At 41.8% G+C, this 19607-nt stretch overlaps 1 protein-coding gene across 1 annotated transcript in view; it reads left to right on the top strand.

Annotated features, from left to right (window-relative positions):
* LOC148010863 (Zn-dependent exopeptidases superfamily protein) overlaps positions 1-19607 on the top strand; it is a 198549-nt gene that overhangs the window by 56143 nt on the left and 122799 nt on the right. The window contains exons 4-6 of the mRNA XM_087671354.1: positions 9412-9518; positions 9828-9928; positions 10521-10608. Coding sequence (XP_087527480.1) covers positions 9412-9518; positions 9828-9928; positions 10521-10608 — 296 coding nt within the window. The remainder of the gene's footprint in view (positions 1-9411; positions 9519-9827; positions 9929-10520; positions 10609-19607) is intronic.

Genomic DNA, 19607 nt, shown 5'->3' with positions numbered 1-19607 from the left:
ATGTAGTGACTTGCATGGCACCTTTGGAGCACCATCACAACATTTTTTTTTTGGAAGCACCATTTGATAATACATGTCCTGTTAAATGTGTCATTAGTTGACACGCGTCAGTGCGTCACTGGTCCCAACAATCTTCATTTGCCCACCACATCATCGACAAGTGCTTGACAGTTATTAGGATTGATTTATTAAAATTCAATTAATTTTCTTATTTCTTAGGAAGGCTTCGCAAGCTCTTATTTCTGCTCCCTGCCCTTCTCAAGCACAATTGAGCCAAAATTTGGGGGTTTTTATAAAAATCACCCAATTTGTCTCCAAATTGAAGACAATTTTGGGGCTTTTCCTCTATTACTCCAAATTCATATCTGAATTGCTGAAATTCACTGTTGTCCATCGACAAGTTTGGGGCATTTCACCAAATTGGTCAAATTTTGTCCAAATTTCACCACCAAATTTGTGGCTTTTCAAGAATTTGGCATTCTTCATTGACATTGAGGCTCATTTCAACAGGCGTGACATTCGACATCATTTGGGTAAAAATTTCACAAAAATCTTTGAATTCCTCTTCAAATTCCTAGTAAAATTTAGGGATTTTTACCATTTGAGCTCAATTTCATCTTAATTTCATTTGAAAATTTGGGGATGTTTTTAAATTCATCAAATTCCATCAAAATCAAGGCTCAATTCACCTTGAGGCGCAGCATTCAATACTGATTGTGTAATAATTTCATCCAATTTCTCTTCAATTTTGGAGTAAATTTTGGGGCTTTTGCTGAATTTCCATATTATAAGAGCATCTCACCACTAATCTCTAATTTCAGCATATTGTTGATTGCTGCTGTATTCAGATAATATTTTATTTCTGAATTTTTTTAAATTTTGAGCCTATTTTTCTCTTTCCTCAGTGGGAGAACAACAAAAGAAAATTATTATTCTTTCTATGATTCGACTTCATTGAGACGACAATCATTACTTTTATCAGTGCTTTATTATTATTTGGGCATTTATTTTCTCTCTTCTCACTTGGCAGTCATTATTTTATTGTTGATTTTCACTCATGGCCAGCAAAAATAATGATTTGTTGGATATGCTCAATGCCGATGACAAGCTCGACGGCACCAATTACCCCATGTGGGCTTACATGATGCGACATGTTCTTGTCGCAAAGATTTAATGACATACTGTAAATGACATCGAGCAGAGGCCGGCTTCTCCAACACCGGCACTACCTCCTGCCTGTACATCGTGAGGTGGCTCTCATGATGCTGAATCAACTCTTGTTTTGCATTCTTATTTCGGAAGCTGGTGGTTATGTAATAGTTAACTCTATACACCCTGGTGTTGTGAAAACCAACATCACATGTGATTGTGGAGGAATCATCATAGGTACATCATGTGGAGGTACTTATTGAATGTGAATATGATTGTTTTTTGTGAGAGTAGCTTCAATTTTCATGAAAAAATTTACTCAGGTTAGTTTTGATGTTTTTAAATTATTACCTAACATATTTAAATTAGTCAAGGAAATCCCCTAAATAATGTGTCATATAGAGTTGTACTGTGTAACTTTGATATTTTATAGTCTGTGAAAAACTAAATTCATGATTGATATTTACTAAAGTTGGGACTACCACATCATCTTCCTCTCGAATGCAAGTCAGCCAAGGATGTATGGGATAAACTTGCATCATTATATCAAGTGTGCAATGAAGCGGGCATTGCTTACCTACGTAAGCAAGTGGAAAACGTTTGCATGGAAGGAGGAGGTAAAGTGGATGCCTATCTCATTGGTATCAAAGATCTTATTGAACAATTATTAAATATTGATGAAGAGGTCCCATACAATCAGCTTGTTTTCATTACTCTTAATGGCTACCAGAGTGATATCAAGGTTTTCCTACCACTTTGCGGTTGGTTACTATGGGCAACCAAGTTACCTATAGTTTCGACCGGCTTGTGTCTCTTTTGTTGCAGGAAGAACAATGCCCCTCAATTGCAATGCTACCATGATGACCGAACATGTCCTTTTCACCCATCATTGTGTGGAAAAGCCAAATTGAAGGTACAGAACAAGGTTGCTTGTAAAAAATTAGCAAACTTTCATGTTGGTCATCCTTCTACATCCACTCCTTTTTTATCGAAGACATCCTTCCCTAGCATCCAACCTTCAAAGGGTATAGTCAACAAACCTAAGAGGTGTAATTATTGCCGAAAAATAGGGCACGACATGATTGAATGTTATAACCGTGTCGCATTGGAGGCTACAACATGCAATGAAGAATCTCTTTGTTATAAAGGTGCTTTTTCAAATGATTGTTGGGTGGAAGCAATGAAGACAGAGATTTTTTTGATCTATCAGAATGACACTTGGGAGTTATGTGACTTGCCTCACAGCAAGTGTGCAATAGATAGCAAATGGGTTTATAAAATTAAAAGAAAGTCATATGGTTCTATTGATAGGGATAAAGGCCGCCTTGGAATTGACTTTGAGGAGACCTTTGCTCCTACCTCTCGCATTACTACCATTAGGAGTATTATTGCCCTTGTTGCCCACTTTCATTGGGAGGTGTATCAGTTGAACATCAAGACGACATTTCTTAATTGATATCTCATTGAAGAGATATATGTTTTTGAGCCTCCAAGATTTGCAATCAAAGGTCACAAAGTCTGTCGTCTCAAGAAGGCTTTCTATGGTTTAAAGCAAGCTCCATGGGCTTGGTATGCCCGCATACATTCTCATCTATTGCATCTTGGATTTCAAAATAGTCCTACGGAGGCCACTCTTTACATTTGACATTAGGGATTTGAGCTTATTATTCTTGTACTTTATGTTGATGACATGCTTGTCACTAGGACCAATGCTAGTGAAATTGCAGCATTTAAGGCTGATTCATAGCAAACTTTTGCAATGATAGATCTTGGTCTACTTCACTATTATTTGGGTATCCAATTTGCCACTATTGAAGGAGGCATCACTATGACGCAGTCCAAGTATATTGGATAGCTAATTTATGGCTTTCAGTTTGAGGATTGCAAGCCCATGTCTACTCCCTTGGAGCCTAGTTTCAGATTCACTTCTGATGATGGTAGTGGATCGTTTGATACTATTTTATATCAGCAGGCTGCTGAATGCTTGATTTATCTATGTCACACAAGGCTCGATTTTCAGTTTGCTGTCTCCTAGTTGAGTAGTTTTATGCACAGCCCTTCAGTATTTCATTGATAGGTAGTGAAGTACGTCTTGCGGTATCTTAAAGGCACCCAAGTTATTGGCCTTTTCCACAAGGCCGATTCTTCACTCTCTTTGTATGGATATTCTGACAGTGATTGGGCTGGATGTTTAGATTCTTGTGTCTCTCATAGTGACAACTACTTCTTCTTAGGTACATTCTTGTTTCTTGATTCAACAAGAAATATACTACAGTTGCTACTTCTAGTTATGAAGTTGAGGATAGAGCAATGTTCATAACCACAGGAGGGGAGTGTGTTTGGCTCCGCAAGGTACTTGCAGTTCTTCATGTGCACCGGATAGCCTGGACACTTATCTACATTGATAGCTAGAGTGCTTTGGCCATTGTGTGAAACCTAGTGTTCCATGCTAGCACAAAGCATATAGATTTTCATTATCATTATGTTCATGAGCGGATGTTGGTTGGAGAAATAGAATTGTCTTACATATCCATTGAATACAACTTGGCAAATCTTTTTACAAAGGCTCTTCCTTGACCAAAGTTCCAGGCTTTTCGGCAAGCCTTGAACTTGATTCCATTTGTTCCATGATTTTTCATACTCTATACTGTCACCACTTGGATAAGCTTGTGCAACCATGACAATAGAAGAGGAGGACTCACCAATCTCATTTGGATTTTACCCCTATCAACAACAAACGTTATCTTGGATGCATGTTGAATAGATCTGAAATCCATTATATGCTTGAACTATCCATCACTAGAGGAGTGGAAGTGCTACCTTTTGCTTGAGCATCAGACAATGTTTAGGACCTCCCGCTCTGCTAAACTTGAAGGAGCTGATTTGAAGTCGGCTCTAGCTAAAATGCCTCTAGGCAAACCTATAAGAACTGAGAGTGGTTTGCCAAGTCACTCTCTTCCATCCATTTGGCATCTATCGGTGAGTAGTTTTGAAACTTCATCAAGTATCTCTTGGAAACTTTCGCTCTAGTTTGTGCCAAAATTTACACAGGTACCAAGATCTTATCCAACTCCTCAACTTCTGGCTGAATTCCAGCAAACATATCCTTTGGCACATCATCATGAAAAGGTGGGAACACACACATGAAAAGCATTATATATCTGCCAAATTGGTGGCGGTTTCAGCCTATATGCCACATCACTAATCTTTTCCAATACTTGGAATGGCCCATAATAATGCATATTCAGATTTGAATACAAATGCTTTTTGCTTTTCATCTTTTCAGCCTAGCCTTTTTGAATCACAGCAATATCCAATCACCTCCATTGCAAACTCTAATGCCCGTCTATGGCAATTTATGGCAATTAGCCACTCGTTTTTGCTTCTCTTGTGACTTTTGTAGTGCTTGCTTGACCTTTTGATAGGCAACATCCATGTTTTCCACATACCTAGCAGCCTAAAAAAATCTTGTCCTTTGTATATAGGATTGGTGGAACTTTCGTTCCACCTTCAACAACCTCAAAAGGAGCCTATGGACTATTTTTGCTGCATTACAGCAGCCCTTTCTTGCTCAATTGCACGCTCCACTTCGGGATGCAAACCATGATCAATTAATGGCTGTTTAGGGGCATGTGGAGCAACAGCAGCTTGCTGTAGTACATCAGTTCGGACATTTACAGCAGACTTAGATCCCATAGCAAGTGGTAAAAGACCTTCCAAAACATCACAAGAATCATGCATGGCTGGCATTTCAAACTAGCCATGTGAAAAGGTTGCATTTTCAGGAAAGATAATATCCCTACTGACAAAAAATTTGCGAGTGGATGGGTCATACAATCAATAGCCTTTTCTTTTTGAACTATAGCCAACAAAAAAACATTTTAATGCCTTATCATTGAGCTTTCCATGAAGCTCTTTTGGCACATGAGCATAGGCTATGTGCATTCAAACACATCAACTTTTGGTTTCCTCTCATGCCAAGCCTCAAAAGGAGTGATAGTTTTCAATGCTTTTGTAGGTGCACAATTTAGCACATGATTAGCACACTTAAGGCTCTCAAGCCAAAATTTATGTGACAGCCCCTTAGATTGCAGCATGCATCTAGTCATCTCCATGAGTACCCAATTTTTCCTTTCAACCATGCCATTCTTTTGAGGTGCCATCCTCATAGTGGCTTGATATGTGACATCATTGTTGAGCAAAATGTGTCAAATGCATGAGACATGTATTTGCCCGCTCGATTTTTGCGAAATGTTTGCACTTTTAAACTTGCTTCAGCCTCTAGCTTTGCAACCAAGTGTTTAAAGTGCATGAATACTTTAGATTTTGCCTCAAGACCATACATCCATATATATTGGGAGTAGTCATCTATGAAGGTAACAAAATATAGATGACCCCCAAGAGCTCGTGTTTGCATGGGAGTGCATACATCCTTGTGTATAAGCTGCAACTTACGAACAACATGCACTACACCATCTTTCTTAAAGGCAAAACGATGCATCTTTTCCAAAATGTGACCACAATAGGCATGCCATAGCTCTTTATTTTGCATAGCAGGCATGAGTGTGCTAATTGCCAAAGCATCATAAGATCTCCTCTCATATGTATCCAACAAAGAAAGGCCTTTATACAAAGTGCCAGACAAGCAAAGAGCATAATCAAGCTATCTATCTCTCACAATGCACTTTTATCTTTAAAGATGACTTGAAAGCCTTGTTTATTGAATGCTCAAACCAACAAGAGACTTTTTGTAATCCCAAGTACAAACAATGCATCCAAAGGCATAAGGTCTGATCCATCATAGCTAGAGTTATTTGCACATGTAACTCTCTTCCCCATAGGGGTTGAATGTATAGATGTAAATAGATGGTTTTGTGAAGTGATGTGCTTGGATGTCCCACTATCAAAGTTACCATGTATGCTGTGTTTTAGCAGCATTAAATGTAGAATCAATGATAGAATTGTCACAATTGCATGTAAAAAATGCATAGTTCTCCTTACAAAGTTGGTTGTAGCATCCCCATGCGAAGACTGAGCGGTGGATGTCTCTTGGACAGCCAAATTGGAGTCTTTCCTCTCCTCTTTGGCCAATCTTTTTCTGCATTCTCCAATGTAATGACTAGGCTTCTTACAAGAGAGGTATTTTTCTTTCTTTTTGCGTTTCTTTGCATCATGGGCACCCTTGCTAGATGGTTGTCGTGCATTAACCCTTAGCTGATTTTTCATTGATTGCTTTGCTTTGCCTTTGCCTTTAAATTTTGAGAGCATGGCTACATCACTGGAATGCATTGCAATATTCTTCCTAGTTTGTTCCTCTTCAAGCAAGGGGCTTGTCAACTCCAGCCCCTCCACGAATGTGAGGGGCTGTTGTGCCCCCTCAAAGACAAATTCAGTGAAGTGTGAAATCCATGGTAAGACTTTGGAAGAGAATTAAGAGTGATGTTTACCATCAATGGATCTTCAATTACTCATCAATACTTAGCAGTTGTTCCCTTAGATCCTATATGTAAGTGAGGTGATGAGATCAGTCATGCTATCACCCTCATCCATATGCACATTAGCCAATTCTCTTCTCAAATAAAAGATCTCGGCTTCATTTTTGGTTGCAAACATAACAGGATTAGCTATGGAGGAGAGAGAAATGAGAGAGTGAGCAGTAGACAATAGATAGTGTGAGAGTGTACTTGCTAAATTGAATTGGATGATAGGTGAAAGTACAACTAAGGTTTAGGTCATTGGTGCGACCTAACCACATTTCTACGAACTAAGTAGAGTTAAGTTTATTTACTCTGGAGCCTAGTGTCACTACTTTAATGTCCTAAGGCACTAGGTGTACACCTTATAGCGACGGCTTGTTAAGGGTCCACACCACACAAATTACATTGGGCATTGCCGAGAATCGGTAAATTCTAATAGTATGACAATGGCAATGGTGATGGCCAATTTTTTCTAACAATGGAGCCTGCTTAGACAAAAGCATTTGGATGGTGATGTTATTGTTATCTTCATTATTCTCCTCCTGAATGCACATTACAGTGGGCTAGGCTCAACAATAGTGGTAGTTTTGGTAGTAATTTGTGTATGCATATCACATTGGGCTAGATCCAATGACCATGCTTGCTTTAATATCATAGGTGTGGCTATGGTTCTTATCTCTCAGCCAGATCCATTCGACTCTTGCCTATTTTACTGATGTAAGTAAGGCGTGTCTTCACTTTTCTACAATATTGTCTTGAAGCACAAACAACCTTTATTCTCTTTTCTACAATATTGTCTATTTTACTGATGTAAGTAAGGCACGTCTTCACTTTTCTACGATATTGTCTTGAAGCACAAACAACCTCTATTCTCATTCTCTGTCCACTATTAAGACACTTGTTTTTTGACCTTGCTAGGTACTAAGTCAGTGTGCATTTTTAATGGAACAAGTGTACAATGATGCTAGGGATTGAGTCTAGTTATTATTCAAATCCATCAAGATCTTCACTATCAATTTATGATGATAACACCTCTCCTACCTATTGTAATTGTCCTATAAATCTGATCTATAGGACAATGAACATAAACTTACAGCACACACAATTCAATTCAGCAAAGAAAATAATTGACATAGAACTTGAGAGCTAGATTGCTCTTGCACAAAAGATGACACCAGATTGGTCCCCAAGGCGAGTGCCCCTTACAGTATATCTTTAATATTGAAGATGAGCCTTCACATGAACCACTTGTAAGTTGCCCGTGTGGTCAATTTGGCTGTCACAAACTAACACTCTTTTTGCTAATGATTGCTCTTGTGCTTGGCTCTTTAATGGACGAGATTCACTCCAATTGCTTTGTCCTTAGTTGCTATCACCAACTTTGACCAACAAGCTTTGAATCTGGCTTAATTACACATTGAAACTAGTGTGTCTTCAAGCATATAGACTTGCAATCACTCCAATGCTGACCAACATGACATTGAGAGATGCACCTATGGACTTTTGCTAGTGCCATACTGTAATCAATGAATATTTCACATGAATCTTAGTCTCAAACCGATCCGATTCGCCCAATGTGGCCTTAGCCTTGATTGTCCAATAATCTTAGAGCTTTGTCCTAATGAATGAATCTTCAATTCAGTGAAGTGTAGCCTTGTAAACTTGCTTTCCATAAACCCTAATCTTTGGCATGCATTTGCCTTGAGATTGGATGCTGATTCAATGCTTTTAGTGGCTGGAAAATCAGATTTCCATTTCTAAACACATTTTCCTTGATGTTTGCTCCGAATCTTCAATGATTTGGAGACCCAAAACAAGGGGAAAATTGGGTGTTTTGGTTGGAATGTCTACAACAAGAAATTCCATGCCCAAAATGACAGATTTCTACAAACCCTAGCCATTGATCTGCTGTAAATAGCAAACCCTAATTCTATTCTTGCTTGAAAACCAAGCTTGCATAGCTTGAGAGCGAGAAAGGAGAAGAAAGAGATTGATTCCAGTTGTCTAGCACCTCGGGATGACTGCAAAACACTCTCCTCTTGCTGCTCACTATGAAACATCAGCAAGCATGCATCTCCTTTTATTGCTACAGCTCTTTACTGGGCTACTCGAAAAGTGAGAGAGAAAGAGAGCCCCAAAAGCTACTCACTAGATGAAATTTTAGCTTAGGGCTTGCTTAATAACTTAAGTGCCGTAAGTGAGTTGCTTATTGGGTGGAACTTCCAATGTAACTCAATTCTAAGGTGCAAACTTTCAATTTAATGGAAGTTTCATGTTGCACCTTGTTCCTTTTGCCTTGCTCTTGTACTACATACCCTATACACTTGTCCACTGTATGCCCAATGTCAAATTCTTCACTGCCTGTACAATGGTCATAATGCCAAGAGCTACGGGTATTAGAATTAAAGTTCATTTTAATTAAGAATCTTCATGAAGTTCAATTGAATCATCAAGTTAATTTCTCATTTCGGCTACACCTATCATAAATCTATTGTCTCTCTATGGCAGGCTGTGGTTTGATTCTACATACACCCTTATGAAGTGAGTCAATCAACACTAATATGTGGGTTCAAGTTTATTATTTGTTACTGTTCTTATGAAAGGACTTCCATTGTCTTCTTGTGAAATATGTGCATACTTGCACTGGAATAATTCTCATGATCCAAGGTGGTTTCGTGTGGTTGAACTGCTTAGATTTAGTTTCTGTTCTATACACACTAAATGGTATATTGTGTAATAGCCATTTGAGTGGCATTCATGGTGTTAATAACATACATATGTACAGAATTTCAGCTGCTTCTGGAGATGAGAATGCTCCAGCAGTTCTTGTAAATGGACACTTTGATAGTGCCATTGGGTCCCCGGGGGCAGGAGATTGTGCTTCTTGTGTTGGTGAGTATCAAGTTGGAGCATTTTTCTCTCACAGGAATCTGGTATTTAATGCTTGATTTACTGCTAATCTTGCACTAACTTCCACAAATCTAAAATATTCAATTCAATATTTAAATTTTGCATATTTGTGTTGAAAATAGAGCTGCATTGAAGCATTCTTCTCTCCCAGAAATCTAAAATGTTTGATGCTACTATAATCTTGTACCAGTTTCCAGAGAATATAAAATGACTGATTTGCTCATATAACTCTGCTAACCGAAGTATAAAATGATTGATTTTCTCTTATAACTTTATCAACCTATATTGCAGCTGCCATGCTGGAACTTGTCCGGTTGATCATTGACACTGATTGGATCCCACCAAGTCCTTTAATATTCCTCTTTAATGGAGCTGAGGAACTATTTATGGTGGTAAATATCTCACATCATAATGATTTATGTTTTCTTATTTTAGATATGATTATAGGCATGATAATGGCCATGTTAAATTTACCCAGTGTCATCAGAGATACTGCCAAATTTACTGCACTAGCCATGCATAATTTTGATTTTTCTGACTGGCCTTGTGGTTTGACTTTAGTTTTGATTTAGTTAATTTATAATTGAGCAAGTAGCATTGAAATAACCTCCAAGGTCAGGCCTGTTTTAATATGTAGTTTATGTTTTAATTTCCGTGTGAGTTGGAGATCAACACAAATCTCAACAAGATCTCAAGAAGCATTTGAATCTTCAGATGCAACTTCACTCTCTAATACTTGTTTGCTCAACCTTTTTACTGTATGGCTTGTGTGTGCTGTTCTTTTTACCATTTTGACTGTGATTGCAATCATTTCTCATAATTTGTTAGTGTATGCAATTTCTGTTACCAAGAAAAGGTGAGACAGGACCTGGTTACCATAATCTGTGTCTCAGATAGATACAGAATGGGACATTTGTTCTTTTCATGATGTATGGGTCTGAAAGAGACAAATTTCTCTACCTGAGGTCTCTGCTTACATTTCAGGCATGCCATGGGTTCATGACTACACATAAATGGCGGACAGTGGTGGGAGCTTTAATTAATGTGGAAGGTTCAGGTACAGGGGGACCAGGTAAGCACAACTATCAATATGTTTAAGGCTTGGCTTGATGTTTTAGGATTTTCTTAATTTGTAACGCATGTAATCTGGACATGGTTTTACATAGAATCTTGGCACCAGCCACACAATCTTTTGCCATAAGATGTTGTTGAAAGCTATCTTGCTTTACAGTATGGAATCTCCTTCTTTAATACTATTTATTGTTTATTTGGAAATGTACTGCATATTCTATGGATGTTCTGGAATGCATTCACTCACAAAGACATGTTGGCTATATCAGTTCTCTTTTTGCATGATTGAATAGGGTTCTAGCAAAGGCCAGGCATTGCTAAAGTACTCCTGCAAAGAAGATAAGTAGGATCTCTCAAAACCTGAAATGGGACCTGATGTCGCACCTAAGGGAGTTCCCCAGCATGGCCCTAATAACAAGATGATGGAGAGACTCCAGGCCACGGCATTTTGCATAGATTGCTTTGGCAAGCAGTGTGGGGGTGAGCCCAGTTTCCGTTTAGGTGTATGACTGCCATTAAATCGGGGTCCATCAGGGTTTCTGTTGCCACATGGTTCTAGAAGCTTCTAGATAGCACTATACATGCCACAAAGTGAAGAAGCCACATATAGCAAACTTGGTGGTGCTGCTTTTGCCACAAGAAATGGAATATCTTATTCAAGAAGCAACCCTTCTAGGTTGCCTTTATAAATAACCCAGGAAGCTCAGTTGAGAGTACACAGTTGACAGTGAAGAGAGCAAGAGAGTGAAGGCACAACATGACTCCCAATGCAATTTCCAAAAGAGTGTAATGCAAGTACAAAGTACAACCCTTAAACCTTAGGGTTGTTAATGTGTGTTCACACCTGAACTGTGTAACATAAGCACATAAAATAAGAGAGAATATAATTGGGGGAAAATTCTCTCGCAAGGAGAGTAAAAAGTGCTCTAGTGTCCTACAACTGATCATTGATACTCGGCTGTGAGCATAGGCATGATTGAAACCCAACAAACCCCCCCGGAGTGAAAAGTGATCAACATACAAGGATCATCTATCAAAGGAGATCAAATTTAAAGCATTGCGAAATGCTTCAAATTTGTCACAAGGAAGAGCTTTGGTGAAGATGTTTGCCACATTATTGGTGGTAGGGTAGTAAACAAAGCCGATATCTCTTGCATGTAGCCTCTCTCTGACAAAGTGATAGTGGATTCTTATGTGTTTTATGCATGCACAAAACACTGGGTTTTGTGCCATTGCAATGACACTCTGACTGTCAGTAAACAAAGGAGTAGGATCTATGAGAGATACATCGAAATCAGCCAACAAACGCCTCAGCCATATATGTTCAATTGTGATAATGAAAGCTGCCTTGTATTCAGCTTCACAAGACAATGTGGCAACAGTGGATTGTTTCTTGCTAAGCCAAGAGATGCAAGATGACCCAAGAAAGAAACAGTTTCCACTCATAGAGTGATGTGAATCAAAATCTCTTGCCCAATCGGAATCACTTAAGCATGTAGTTGCAGTGGTCCCCCATTGGCATAAAGCAGTCCAAGAGTCCTAGTACGGTGCAAGTAACGAAAAACACACTTCACAGCTTGCCAATGTGACATGCATTGGATGTGCATATATCTACTCAGGGATGAAACTGCAAACTGATGAATATCTGGCCTTGTGTGGATAGATCAATGAGACATCCAACTACTAGAGCATATGTATGGATGTCAAACAAATCACTGTCACCATGCAAGGGCAGCTTGAGTCTAGTCTCCATTGGTATGCTAACTGGCTTGCAATCCTGTAAGGCAAACCTCTCAAGAAGTCTACCAATATATTTGGACTGTGACAATCCAATGTCTCTTGTATCATGAATGAAATGAATGCCCGAATAGTAGTGCAAAGGCCCTAAGTCAGACATTCCAAAAGTTTGCTGCAGATTTTTCGTGAATGCCAAAATCTGATCAGCATGTGTCCTTGTGAGGACAAGATCATCTACATAAAGACGTATGACTAGCAAGGATCCCCCCTCTTTGCATACGTAAATAGTAGACTTTGATGAGCTGGTAATGAACCCTTGGCTGAGCAAAAACGCATAAATTTCTGCATACCAAGCTTGGGGAGTTTGTTTAAAACCATACAAAGCCGTGCTCCAGCAGGTCAACTTCCTCTGAATAGAATCGAGGACTGGAAGAAATTGTTGGGTTGGCACTTGGAACCCTAGGTACCGGACAGTCTACCCTCTGCTCACCCATCTAAATCCTAGGTGGACGCCCCACTCCGTGCTAGAGTCCGGGTCTGTGAGGAAACCAACCGACTTTCTCCAGTTGATTTTCGCTCGTGCTGCAGAACAGAACAACTCAAGAGCTAGCCTCACTCTTTCTAGCATCAACTCATGATCCTCTATGTAGACTACTGTATCATCAGCATACTCTGAGTCTAACAACTCAGTATCCTCTCTCACTGGAAGTCGGAGGCCGCGTAATATGCTCACATGTGATCTGAGGAAGTGAGACATCGCCTTTGCAAAGAGTAAGAATAGGTATGGGGCTAGGGGGCAGCCTTGCTGGACCGATGTCTCTAGCCGAAACTCCTTTTGTTGCCTACTACCTATGAGAACCTTGCTGGTGGCCAATCTGTAAAGTACGGAGACCCTATGAATCCAAGCCTGGGGGAAACCCAACCTCACCATGGTCCCCTCTAGGAAATCCAAGTCCACCCTGTCATAGGCTTTCTCGAAATCCAAGAGTAGTACAGCCAGTCTTTGCAGAGCCCGCTGTGCTGAGCCCACTCTGTCGCCTCAAAGAAAGTGAATACATTGTCTAGGATGCTTCTATCCTAGACAAAGCTTATGTGTGTGTCATGGATGATGTCTGGAAGTACGGGGTGTAGTCTCCTACCAATCATCTTTGCTAGTGCCTTATAGACCATTGACAAGAAGGTGATCGGTCTCCACTAGGAAAGCTCTAACCGGTCTCCCCCTTTGGGGAGAAGATGGATAAGGCCATCAATAGGGGGTCCTTCACCATTTCCCACTAGGTAGTGAAGAAGGCCTTAGAGAGGCCATCCTCTCCCGGGCATTTCTGCCTGTCGTGTGCATGGAAAGGCTCCTCCAGTTCCTTCTCTGTGAAGGGGGTCAGGAGGGAGCGGTCCATCGTTTCTGTGATGAGGGACGGGATGTGATCCTAGACCTGTTGTCTACATCACTGTCCTCTAGCTGAGGTTGTCTCCTGTTGGAAAAGGCGTCTGTAATAGTCGGTGATAATCGCCATCACCTCGTCTGGGCTAGAACGAGTCCTCCCATACTGATCTCGAAGGTTGCGTATTTGCTCTCCTAAGGTGCGAGGCTGGTGCACTTGGAAAAACGCCCTGCACATTGTCCCCCCCTTCTGCGCCCAGAAAGCTGTTGAGGTGCGGAAGGAGAACTCCAAGCACGTGTCCTCTAGGCCAGCAATGGCTGCTTGCGCGCGCACCTCCTATGCATGGAGGGTGGGATCGCTTGGTGCCTCCTATAATAATCTCTGCATGGCTGCAAGGTCCCGCCGGAGTGCTCTCTCCTCCTTCCAGCTTTGCTACCTGGCCTGTATGATTGCCGCTTGGCAGATACTCCTCGACTCGGCTAGGACCTTTGCAACCTCTCTGTGATCTGGTCCCTCTTGCCCCACTCCCTGGTCCAAATCTGCTCTATCTGTCTCGTCACCTCCTCCCTTCTATAGATTGAGTCAGGGATTCGATAGGATCATGTGTCTAGGGTAGATGCTGGGGGATCAAGTGTTAGGAGAACCGGGCAATGATCAGACAACGTGGTGCCCGTGCCCTGCACGAGAGCCTCCCCACTCTCCCACATAAAACCTATCCAATTGCTCCAGCGGGACTCCACCTAGCCGCCTGTATCCCGAAGAGAAGTCCATCGACCTCTCCCTCTTGTGGAAGGCAGGGTCTCTCTAGGCATCACGTGCTCTTACTGCCAGTAGAAAGACCTCCCATGCCTCCTGCTCCTCCCCAGCCATGTCCTGGTAGTTTTTGCCTGTGCCGTGTTGGTCCTCCAAAGTCTCGAGGTTGTTGAAATCTCCACCAACGATCTAGGAGTCCACCTCTGGGAGTCCATTCGTGATATCCACCTAGAACCTGCTGCGTGCACTATCCTCCGTAGGGGCATAGACATTGAGGACTCCAAGGCATGAGTCCTCAATATCCAATTTGATCCATAGAACCCTCCTTGCCACTATCGTCTCGTGGTCTCGTACACAGGCAGTGAGACTCAGGCCAATAGAGGTGCATTCACCTCCACTCCTACCGTGGATACCTATGGCGTGCTCCCAGTAAGTGTACAAGCCATAGAAAGAGGGAACGGCCGATCCGGCGCATAGGAACGGATTAACGCGTTCCGGGAGGTCCGAGGCCAAGAAACGCCGGCGGAACGTTCTAGGCCGTTCCAGGTCTTGTTCCATCCCGTTCCAGGCCCTTCCGTGTCCGTTCCAGGGCCGTTCCCTGTTTGGAATGGCCGTTCCAGCAATGGAAATTATTTATTTAAAAAATTGTTTGTTGCCTGACTTCACCTCTCCTCTCCCGTCTATTGCGCCCATCGCCTACTTGCTTCGCCTACTTTGTGTGGCTTGCCTGGCTCGCCTGCATATCCCACCAGCTCTCGCCTGTTGTGCCAGCTCCCACCTGTCTATCCAGCTCCCGCATGCCCCGCCTGTCTCGCCTGCCCCAGTTGCTGCTCCCGCCTGCCTTGCCTGTCCCGACTGTTGCTCCCGCGTGCCCCGCCTGCTGCTCTTGCGTGCCCCGCCTGCTTGCTCATGCTTGCCTCTCCGGCCTGCCTGGCCCTGGACTCCCGCCCGCGATCAGGTGAGAATTCTCGCATCAAGCACTGACTGAAGTGTTTCAACTTTCTCTACTCAGTATTGATTTTTGTTTAGTAGGACCATTATCTCCCCCAAATTTGGGGCATTTTGGAAAAGTTGTTGGCAGTTGCCCCAAAATTTGGGGCTTTCTCAAGGATTGGGCCTAATTTTGGCTGCAATGTCCCCAAATTTGGGGCATTGGGATCCATCATCCCAGGATCTAAAAGAGCCCCCAAATTTGGGGCATTTTGAATCAATCCATTGCCCCAAATTTGGGAGCTGAAAATGCACCAAATTTTGGGGCATTTTCAGCAAGGGAATGCAGGCTAGAATGCCCCAAATTTGTAGTATTTTGAATCAGTCATTGCCCCAAATTTAGGAGCTGAAAATACGCCAAATTTTGGGGCATTTTTAGCAAGGGAATGCAGGCTTGAATGCCCCAAATTTGTCGCATTTTCAGTAGAAGGAATGCAGGCTGAAGTAACACCAAATTTCCGGCATTTTTAGCAAACATTTAACACATGCATGTTGAAATTTTGGTGCAAATTTCTGCAATTTCATTGAACTTTACTAATTATTTGTCACTTTTATATAGATCGTAGCATTGACATCTATGGGATCTTCATCATCCTTAGCAGGTACTTCGTCAACAACTGGATGAAGTCGAAGCACTACTTGGTCATGGTGGGATGAGATAGATGCAGGGGTGCCATTGAGAGATGGAGGGGCTCGCCCTTGGAAATGCAAACTTTGCACTTATGCTTGCACTAGTGGGGCTGATAAAGTGAGAGCCCATCTTCTACATGAGGAGGGGAAAGAGGTGCGTTTTTGCACTAATGTATCAATTGAGATAGCAGTGGATCCAACAACTTGGACTCCAAGGCGAGCAGGGCATGGTGCTTCATGCAGAAGACCACCAGGATTAGTGGCTACGCAACGTTTTCGTGGGCCATCAGTGGCAGTAGGTTGTGATGTTAGACAAAGTTCATTGCACACTTCATGGGAACCAAAGAAAAAAGAGGAAACAGATGCAGCAGTGGCACACTTTTTTTACCATGACCATATTGCATTCAAATTAGCCAGGTCACCTTATTTTTAAAATATGGTGACAAAGATTGCAGAGTATGGATCCACATATAAGCCCCCTTCATTAGAAGCTATCAGGACTACATTGCTTCAGAAGGAGAAAGCAACCATAGAGATTGCAACAACAAATATCTGCAATCAATGGGCAAGAAATGGAGTGACATTGATAGCAGATGGATGGAGTGACACATGCCATAGGTCCATACATGGTGTTGTCGCATATTCTCGTGGGGATGTATACTTCATTGGTAGTCATGATGCTTCAAAGACTGGAAAGAGTGCAGATGTATTGGCATCCGAGTGGTGCGAGGCAGTGCAAGCTGTTGGGGCAGAAAATGTAGTGCAATTTGTGGCAGATGGTGAACCTACAAACATGGCAGCAGGAAACATTTTAATGGCAATGTATCCACATATCACCTTTAGTGCATGCATGGTGCATTGCTTGAATAACTTGTTGAAGGATATTGGGGACTTGCCATGGATTTCATCTCTTGTTGCGAAACACAATAAGATTATTACATTTATATGTAATCATCAGTACTTGCATGCTGAGTTTCGCAAAAGAAGTGACAAAGAACTTCTCAAATACTCGGATACACGATTTGCATATAACTTTCTTATGCTTGGTTGATTGCACTATTGCAAAGGTGCAATTAGGGAGCTATTTGCTAGTGATGAGTATGAAAATTGGACTAGGGCTGCCACTGCTACTACTGTGTTATGTAATGCATATGTCTTTGATAGAGATTTTTAGGATGAAGTGAATTGCACCAACCAAATGGTTGATCCTGTTATGCACATGTTGAGGCTTGCAGATGGCATGGATCCATGCATTGGGAAGATCTACGAAGGTATGGGTCGCATGATTGAGAGGTTGAAGAGTTCGGAACTAAATGCAGATAGGTATGAGCAGATCAAGGAGTTATGCATTAGTAGATGGAATGAGTATGACTCTCCTATGCATGCTACAGCATATGTGCTTGATCCTGAGTTTCAAGGAAAGATGCAAGAAAGAGACCTTGAAGTGGTCAAGGCTTGGAACACATTGCAAGGCTTTATCCTAGCTGTGAAATGCAACGCAAAATTAAAAATTAGCTCTCTGTGTATCGGCAAACATTAGGGATGTTTGGTACAGAGGATGCACTAGAGGACATGACAAATATTGGGGCTGCTTTATGGTGGGAGAACTACGGGGTAGAAGCTCCAAAGTTGTAGAGTTTGGCTATTCGTATTCTTAGCCAAACAATTAGCTCTTCTTGTTTAGATCAACTATGGAGCTCATTCAATCACATTCACTCAAAGAAGAGTAATCGTCTTGGTACAATGAAGACGAATGACCTAGTTTATGTGAGCTTCAATCTTCGCTTGCTAGCTCGTACATTAGTTGCAAAGGCTGATTCTTTTATACATTGGGAAAAAGATGACGATGATGATGATGATGGTGATGGTGATGGTGAGGATGTTGTTCAACAAGATGAGCATTTAGGCACAGTGGAGCCACCTTCCATGAATTAGAGCACTTAGCGGCTGGCCTTTTAGAACTTTAGAGTATTGACTTGGAAATTGGAGCTCTTGTAACTTGGATCTTTAGACTTTAAAGTTTAGTGCATATTTTGTGTCTTTGCAATGCACACTTGTTGGACTTATGCAACATTGTTGATTACAATGTTGAATCATGAATGCAACAATCCATTGCTGATTACAATGTTTTGAATCTTTATTATTGTTAAAACTTGATTATTATGTCTCTAATTTCACGAATTATGGTTAATATGATATATCTCTCTAGATTCTAGCTTCTAAGACGTAAGTGTTGATTCTCTCTCTCTCTCTTTGTATATATATATATATATATACATATATATATACACATATATATATATACATATATATATATGTATATATATACATATATATATATATGTATATATATACATATATATATATATGTATAGATATATATGTATAGATATATATATGCCGTTCCCTCCATTCTCGTTCCCTAACTTATGGCGTTCCCCTCGTTCTGGGGGTTTCCGTTCCTGGTAACTATGGTGCAAGCTGCCCGGGAGTACCTTCTCTACCCGTTGGGCCTAGGTGGGAGTGAGCTTGTGCTCCTGTAGAAGAAAGATGTCGATCCGTTCGGCAAGGGTAGGCTGTAGCTCTTGCCAAACAATCATTTTCTTGGAACCACATGCCCCACTATATTGGAGGCTATTCACATTCCAGGATGCAAGGTGTAAGCTCATGGGGAAACATGACTGACTGAACACACATTTGTTCGGTGTGGAGGCTGCTGATGAGGAGGAGAAACTATGGGGCATGCAAGTACGCTTTGCTGGGAGTTTGGACGGCGAACTTCAGCCCCCCCATGGTGGCCATGGCCGGACCATGGGGGTGATAGATGCTCCAGGTGGTACTATCAATGCATGTATCAGCCATGTCGAGAGTCATGACTGTACATTGGTAGAAATGGGCCGCGTGCGCCAGGGGCCACACGATCACATCCCTCGGAGCTCTCCATTGTGGAGGGGCTCAAAAGATAATGCTCAAATGTGGGACCTCCGCACCCGCCCACCAGTTAATGTCCATCATGCAACTAGGCCATTGCTGTGCAAACAATGCTAGTTCTTTCTCTCCCATCCACTAGGAGATGTGGTTTGCCACCTGACTCTTTAGCTGCTCCTCTATTTTTCGTCGTCCAATCCCCTAAGTGAGGACTGAAGGAAAAAAGCATAGTTTGGTCCATCCAGCGGTGCTAGTAGATGGACCTTGCCCCTCCTTGACTTATGAACCACGAAGATCCCCACCTCTAGAGGTAGTGGGAACTCTCCGCGCTCTGCAACTCTCAGGTAGGATCATGGGCCACTACAGAAAAACTCTTGTGGCAATAGTTGTGCTTGTCTTGGAAAAGTGTGATGGGTGGTAGAGGCGGATGAGCTGGTGGTTGTGTGGGAAGAGGAAAACTTCTTGTCCAATGAGGATGTTGGTGTGTGTGGCTCATCAACCCCTGTTGGATGAGGGGGGGTGGGTATGGGGGGAATCTCCTGAACCCGGTGCGGATTGGGGGGGGGGTGCTCGGCAGGGGAGG

The sequence above is a fragment of the Lygodium microphyllum genome, chromosome 29 (genome assembly GCF_053477565.2).
Source record: "Lygodium microphyllum isolate KBCC chromosome 29, Lygodium_microphyllum_v1.1.10, whole genome shotgun sequence".
Lineage (NCBI taxonomy): Eukaryota > Viridiplantae > Streptophyta > Polypodiopsida > Schizaeales > Lygodiaceae > Lygodium > Lygodium microphyllum.
The sequence above is the reverse complement of the archived record's forward strand: the minus strand, read 5'-3'. Positions and strand labels throughout refer to the sequence as shown.